Genomic DNA, 7,457 nt, shown 5'->3' with positions numbered 1-7,457 from the left:
GAAAGTGTAAGTTATTCAAGACTAATTCAGTATTCAACATTATGTCAAGTAGGAGGGTGGAGAATGAGTGTGCATGTGTGTGGGTTGTCAAACATTTTTTTAAGGCAAAATATTTAGTGTAGTGGAAAGGAGTTACCAAACCTTTAAAGTACAGATTGTTCTTTCTTGTTAAATAATATTTCTTTTGAAAAGTAAATTTAAAACAAGGTGTTTATACACAGGAAAATTCTCTAACCTGAAATATAGTTTGATGAATTTTTGCATACATAAATATTTATATAATTATCACTCCAGAAAGCTCTCTCATGTCCCTTTGTAGTCAAAACCCCTTTGTATTCAAAAGTTACCTCTCTTTGATTTCTATCATCATAGATTAATTTTGCCTTTAGTTGAACTTCGTAAGAATGGGATCATTCAGTTTGTACTTATGTTCCATATGATGCTTTCAGAATTCATCCATATTTTTGCAAGTCTCAGTGGTTTGTTCATTTTATTGTTGTGAATTATTTTATTAAATTCCCAATTTGTTTACCTATTCTCCTGTTGTTTGAAAAGCTGATTTGTTTTCAGTTTGGGGCTGTGAGGAATGGATCTATATAACACAGTGGTATAAATCTTTTGGGGACGTATGTACTCCTTTCCAAGTCCCACCCTGGGGAAACTTGGTTCTTGCACCTTTTTCCCCATCCTCCACAACCTCACATTCCCTCCCTTCTGTGATACTGGTTAGACTTGGGAACTTCCACCCAAGACACCAGGTGCCAAACATAGAATACCATTCAGGGAACCAAATTACAAACTTGACAATGAAAAATCCACATAAAATGTGATTCCGCAAACTGAGAAGCTTTATTTTATTTTAATGACCACCAATGGAGAGCTGTTTGGCCAGTTGTCCTGCAGTGGCGCTCAACTTGCCCTCTTCCCTGTATTGCAGAGCGCTAATACACATTCTGAAGCTTCAGTCTGCCACAGTGAGGAAGGAAGACTCGCTGTACTTCCTGCTGGGAATGGGAGTGCCCAGTCAAAACATCTCAATTGTCCTCTTTCCCATGCATAATTTCAGATGACTCTTCTGATTTTTGGCAAACAGCCGCTGAGGCCCCTTACTGAGCTCGCTAGACTTGGGAACTCTTTGTACCTCTTAAAGCTGCTAACAGCCTTTTGTCATATGTGTTTTCTCAAGAAGTGGCCTCCCAAGAAACGAGTTCTCAAGGCCCTCGTTTCCCCTGTTATGCAGGGAAAACTACAGCCCTCATCTCTGGGGCCCTTCCAGGGCATTTTCCAATGCTATGGCCAGGCCTGGGCTAGCTGTGCTCAATGAAGTTCGCTGCTACTCCCAAATCAAGCCTCATTCCAAAATCAAGCTGAGGAACCATTTCACTTAGGAGACAACCTTCTGTTTTATCTCTATGAGGAATGACCTTGCAGTTTTGAATGTGATAATCTGGACACAGATGCTTTCTAGTTTCCCTCGCTTTTGATAAAATCCAGCTCTTTAAAAGGCTGCTTTTTTTTTTTTTTTTGTCCCTACTCGGAGAACCTCTCTGTGGACCTGAACACAGAGTCTCCCTCTGTCGCCCAGCTGAAGGGCAGTGGCACAATCTTGGCTCACTGCAACCTCCGCTTCCCAGATTCAAGCAATTCTCATGTGTTAGCGTCCCAGTATCTGGGTCTACAGGCGCCCGCCACCACGCTCAGCTTATTTTTTGCATTTTTGGTAAAGATGGGGTTTCGCCCCTGTCTCTACTAAAAATACAAAAAAAACTAGCAGGGCGTGGTGGCGGGCACCTGTAGTCCCAGCTACTTGGGAGGCTGAGGCAGGAGAATGGCATAAACCCAGGAGGCGGAGCTTGCAGTGAGCCGAGATGGCGCCACTGCACTCCAGCCTGGGCGACACAGCGAGACTCCGTCTCAACAACAACAACAACAACAACAACAACAACAACAACAACAACAGAGATGGGGTTTCACCATGTTGCCCAGGCTGGTCTTGAACTCCTGTGCTTAAGCAATCTGCCCGCCTTGGCCTGCCAAAGTGCTGGGATTACAGGCATGAGCCATCACGCCCGGCAAGAACCTCTTTGTGGACCTGTACCTTTTTGGTTGTAAAAAATAATTCATCTGCCTCAATTCAAGTAAGGAAATAAATGAACATTTCTAAGTTCTTCTAGTTTTCTTTTATCTACTCAGTATTCTGTGGGATTACAATTTGTCTTTTACTGTGATGAAACATTAAAATTTTTCTTAAGATATTTTTCTGACCAAGTATAATTTTTAAATAAACTCACACATTCCATTTCCTCCTGTTCAGATGGTCAAATTCAAAACTGCAGTGTTACTTCTCTTCAAGATAAAAAGGGAAGGCTCTCTTTTAAGTGAAGTGGTCCCGTAATATGAAGTGGTCCTTTGGAATTAATTGAATCAGTAGCAGCAACTTGAGGCCTGACCAAAGGAAAATTGTAAAGTGGCTAGTGTCCACTGCTTTTTGATTTAGTATAGCATTTTCCCCCTTGAAAAGGTAACACTTCCTCACAAAACGATCTGATGCTTATTAACATTAAGCTGCAAATGACTGAGAACTTTGACATATAGTTATTTTGGAGCATTTTGCATTTTAACACCCATCATACCCAGAAGACAAGTGGAAAGATGCTGTTTGTCAGTCAACATGACTATTCTTAGGTCAGTGGGAGCTCTATCCCATAATATACATAGATATTGGAGCTGTGAGGCCTTTTGTAGTATGTCTGCTTAGTTACGACTCCACAAGGATGTTCTAGGCATTCTGGATTTCAAAACTTTGGGGCAAACATTCTGTTAGTGCCCTCTGGAAAAAGAATCTATTTTCAGACTCAGTCATTTGCTTTGAAGTTCACTGTTCGTACTTGCAGATGACTGGTGGATATAATATTTTCCAGGCATGGAAGAAAACCCAGTCCTGAGTCTCTAATGAACCTCAGTACAGATAAATGAGAAATAAGAATCGGATTCCTGACAAACTTGGGTTTCAGTCCTTGGTTCTTAGTTGGGGAGCTGGCCATTTTAATAGATGGGGGAAGACAAGGAAATATCTGAGAAGCAAATTCTGGGTTCATTTTGTACTTCATTGCTCACCTAAATTCTGGGTCACCAGAAGTGAAGTGCCTCAATATCCCTCCCACACCAGGATTACATTCTGTTTACCATTTCTACAGAATCTGGCTTTTCTCAGAGTTTCCAATCCCTCATTTCACCTCGGGTAGTGCCATAAAAACGTTATTAGTATCTCTAGTTTGCAGATGTGAAGTCCAATTTCTTGTATTTTGGGGTCCAGTGTGTTTCCTGTCACTGTGTGTTCTTTTTCAAGTAATGATATAAAATAGTTAGACATTGTATAGTACCTTAAACTTTTAAAATCACTTTCATATTGATTGACTGTTGATCTCTCAAGATGAGGAAAAATGAGTCTAATGTTAAATATCCAGTCCCATGTAACACAAAGCACATGTCAGGATCATACTAAAGTGTGGGTCTTCCCACTGGGCACCTGTCTTTATACTACAGATGAGCAGGTCTTCTCTGTGGTAATCTAGGCTTTTTGAAAGTTCTTTATGAATGTGCATACAGATAAAAGTGTCAAAAGATGAGATCTGGGTGTTGAAGAAAATAAAAGATGGAAAAGAGAGAAGGAGGGCTGATTCAAGAGGCAACTGAGTATAGTGAAATAAACACTGGTCTGGGGCTAAATATTAACAAGAGCTATTATATATTGAATGGTTTCTATGTACTGGGCACAGTGTGAAACCTTATGTTGACTTTCTCCATGAATCTTAATAATAGCCCTGTGATGAAGATCCTATCACCATCTCTGTTTTACAGATGAAGAAACTGAGGCTTGGAGAAATTAAATAGGCCATCCAAGTTTACACAGTTAAGTACTGAAGCCAGGATTAAAACCATCGTGCTCTATTGCTTCTCATTATATGAATCCCATAAAAAAGTTCTTGGTCTTGGTCCGTGTTTACTAAGCAGAGGCTAGGCTGGCTAGTTTATAACTTCTTTGTAACACTTATACTTGAAATCATAAATCAATAAACTACTCCTCTGATTTAATTAAAAATAATAGCTAACCTCTACTGAGTGCTTACTAGGTGCAAGGCTTGGTTTCAAGCACTTTACACATTTAATCCTCACAACAGTTATCACTCATTTAATCATCACCACAATCTTTGAGGATGTTACTATCTATTAATAACTCTATTTAACAAGCAAGGAAATATAGCCCAGAAAGGCTCTGTACTTGGCCCAAGTTTGCAGAGCCAGCCAGTAGTAAAGTCACTCTGAATCCAGGCAGTCTGGCATTGGCGTCTAAACTCATAACCACTCTTCTGTACTGGCACTATCTTTATTTTATTTTATTTTCTCCTTTTCACATGGTTATGAATCTTCTGAGGTTAAATCAGGGTGAAGAGAAAGGCCTGGCATAGAAATAGAGGTGTCTGAAGGCCAAGACAGGAAAGAGTCACTTTCCCACCTCCCTCTGGGAAGATCTCACTGAGTCTGTGTATTCAGTGGGTGTGTCGCCTCTTACATTTACTGTTCTGACAAATGACCAGAGGATCTTATGGGCCTGGGTAAGGTAAGTCTTTCCTATGAAATAGTCTACTCATGGTATGATGGTGCATTTGGTGTCTGAGCCTGCAAGTCCAAGAGAGAAATTCTGAACCAGGAAATATTTTTTAAGCTAATGAATGTCACCCTCTAAGGTTTTTTAGGAGATGGCCTGCTGATTTCCCTGGAGATACTCTGGGCCCACAATTGGCCATATTTTAAAAGATTCCCCACATATTCCGTCCAATATAATGAAGTGCAAATTATGTAGTGCAGGTGTGATGCTACAAGATCTCAGAAGGCAAGGAGTGTCAGGTGGGTTAGTGACAGCTTCAATTATGTGGAGGCATTTGAATGGAAAGAGAAGGGATGAGGCTCGAGTTGAAGATGAGGCAATGGTGGGTGAGGGTGGGGGACACAGGCATAGAGAGAGAGGTCACCTCTAAGGAGACATCTCTGCTTGGGAGCAGTGAGAACAGGTGAGCAGATAAGAAGAGGCTAGATGTTGGAGGGAATAGAGAGTTCACAATTAACATTGGAGAGAACAAGGAGCCAATGTCAGGATGAAAGCAGTGTTCAAGGGAGATGATTCCAGTAGGAGTGTCTGGTGGTGTATTTTTGGAGGGCAAGTCGTTTGTTCCAAGAGACGTTTGGTAGAGTAAATTTAGAAACCTGAGAATAAAAATTGAGGTTAAAAGGCCAGGCACGGTGTCTCACGCCTGTAATCCCAACACTTTGGGAGGCTGAGGCGGGCAGATCATAAGGTCAGGAGATCGAGACCATCCTGGCTGACACAGTGATACCCCGTCTACTAAAAATACAAAAAAATTAGCTGGGCATGGTGGCCGGCACCTATAGTCCCAGCTACTCGGGAGGCTGAGGCAGGAGAATGGCATGAACCCCAGAGGTGGAGCTTGCAGTGAGCCAAGAGTGTGCAACTGCACTCCAGTCAGGGCGACAGAGCGAGACTCCGTCTCAAAAATAAATAAATAAATAAATAAATAAATAAATAAATAAATAAATAAATAAATAAAATACAGGGACTGTCTTCATTTTATTTTATTTACTCTTTTTCAATTTTGCTTCTGAACATCCTGCTTACCGTTGTCAAGAACTTTAAGGGCAGAGGCCAGGTACACCAGGGGTTGGAAAAACCACATTAGGCAAAGAACTTGCATCAAAATCGGGACTGAAATACATTAATGTTGGTGATTTAGCTCGAGAAGTCTGATCATCGGATATCATGGAGTCTGGCAAGGTGGCTTCTCCCAAGAGCATGCCGAAAGATGCACAGATGATGGCACAAATCCTGAAGGATATGGGGATTACAGAATATGAGCCAGGAGTTATAAATCAGATGTTGGAGTTTGCCTTCCAATATGTGACCACAATTCTAGATGATGCAAAAATTTATTCAAGCCATGCTGAGAAAGCTACCGTTGATGCAGATGATGTGCGATTGGCAATCCAGTGCCGCGCTGACCAGTCTTTTACCTCTCCTCTCCCAAGAGATTTTTTATTAGATATCGCAAGGCAAAGAAATCAAACCTCTTTGCCACTGATCAAGCCATATTCAGGTCCTAGGTTGCCACCTGATAGATATTGCTTAACAGCTCCAAACTATAGGCTGAAATCTTTACAGAAAAAGACATCAACTTCTATGGGAAGAATAACAGTCCCGCGGTTAAGTGTTGGTTCAGTTACTAGCAGACCAAGTACTCCCACACTAGGCACACCAACCCCACAGACCATGTCTGTTTCAACTAAAGTAAGGACTCCCATGTCCCTCACAGGTCAAAGGTTTACAGTACCGATGCCTACTTCGCAGTCTCCAGCTGTAAAAGCTTCAATTCCTGCAACCTCAGCAGTTCAGAATATTCTGATTAATCCATCATTAACTGGGTCCAAAAACATTCTTATTACCACTAATATGGTGTCATCACAAAATACTGCCAATGAATCATCAAATGCATTGGAAAGAAAACGTGAAGATGATGACGATGACGATGATGATGATGATGACTATGATAATTTGTAATCTAGCCTTGCTGCATGTAACGTGTATACTTGATCTTAAATTCATTGTACTGATATTAAACATGCATGCTGGGTGTTTTCAAGTTGTGCTTTAGAAAACTTTAATAATATTTAATGAGTAAATACAGTTACCATACTTTTCAATTGAAATGAAGGTTTTTCATCAGCCTTAAAAGTGTAAGAAAAATAAAGTTGTCATTCATTACTTTAAAAAAAATATTTATCCTTTTTCACATGGTTATGAATTTTCTGAGGTTAAACCAGGGTGAAGAAAAAGGTCCAAAGTAGAAATAGAGGTGCCTGAATGGCAAGACAGGGCACAGCCACCTCCTCACCTCCCCACCTCCCTCTGGGAAGATCTTACTGGGTCTGTGTGCCCCGTGAGCGTATCCAATCTTGCATTTACTGTTCATGAGAAATGAATATTTGTAGCTGTGGACTAATTTAGTCCTAATGAGCCACTAGCCCATTAGAATTGGAGCTATTGCGCCATCCTAGGATTGCACTGAGAGCTGCCCTTATTTGGTTGGAGCCATTCTCTGCCCCAGGGCCACTGAAGGGAGACCCGTGGGAAGCATCTGCTCAGTGACGGTTTGCTTTTGTGCTGCAGAAGAGGGAGAGGACAATGTCATTTTGTTTTTGGAACTGGTCCCAGGAACAAAGACATTGTGCTTGCTTCTCCTTCTCTCAGCACCTGTTGCTGGATGACTGAGATTCAGACCTGTGCCTGCTTCTGCCATTCCTTTGTGCTCCTTGGGCTCATAGTCATAGAGTCCGACTTTTTCTGGAGCAGACTCATTAGAATGGCCATCTCCTAATTTCTGTCT

At 41.3% G+C, this 7,457-nt stretch overlaps 1 protein-coding gene across 1 annotated transcript; it reads left to right on the top strand.

Annotated features, from left to right (window-relative positions):
- The first annotated feature begins 5,727 nt into the window (after positions 1-5,727).
- LOC104674542 (transcription initiation factor TFIID subunit 9-like) lies at positions 5,728-6,834 on the top strand. Its single transcript, XM_010378879.2, has one exon. The coding sequence runs from the start codon at positions 5,837-5,839 to the stop codon at positions 6,629-6,631; it is 795 nt and encodes a 264-aa protein (XP_010377181.2). The 5' UTR covers positions 5,728-5,836; the 3' UTR covers positions 6,632-6,834.
- Positions 6,835-7,457: the final 623 nt, after the last annotated feature.

This window comes from Rhinopithecus roxellana, chromosome 17, assembly GCF_007565055.1.
Source record: "Rhinopithecus roxellana isolate Shanxi Qingling chromosome 17, ASM756505v1, whole genome shotgun sequence".
NCBI classification, from domain to species: domain Eukaryota; kingdom Metazoa; phylum Chordata; class Mammalia; order Primates; family Cercopithecidae; genus Rhinopithecus; species Rhinopithecus roxellana.
Note: the sequence above shows the minus strand (reverse complement) of the source record. Positions and strands in the feature narration are given on the sequence as shown.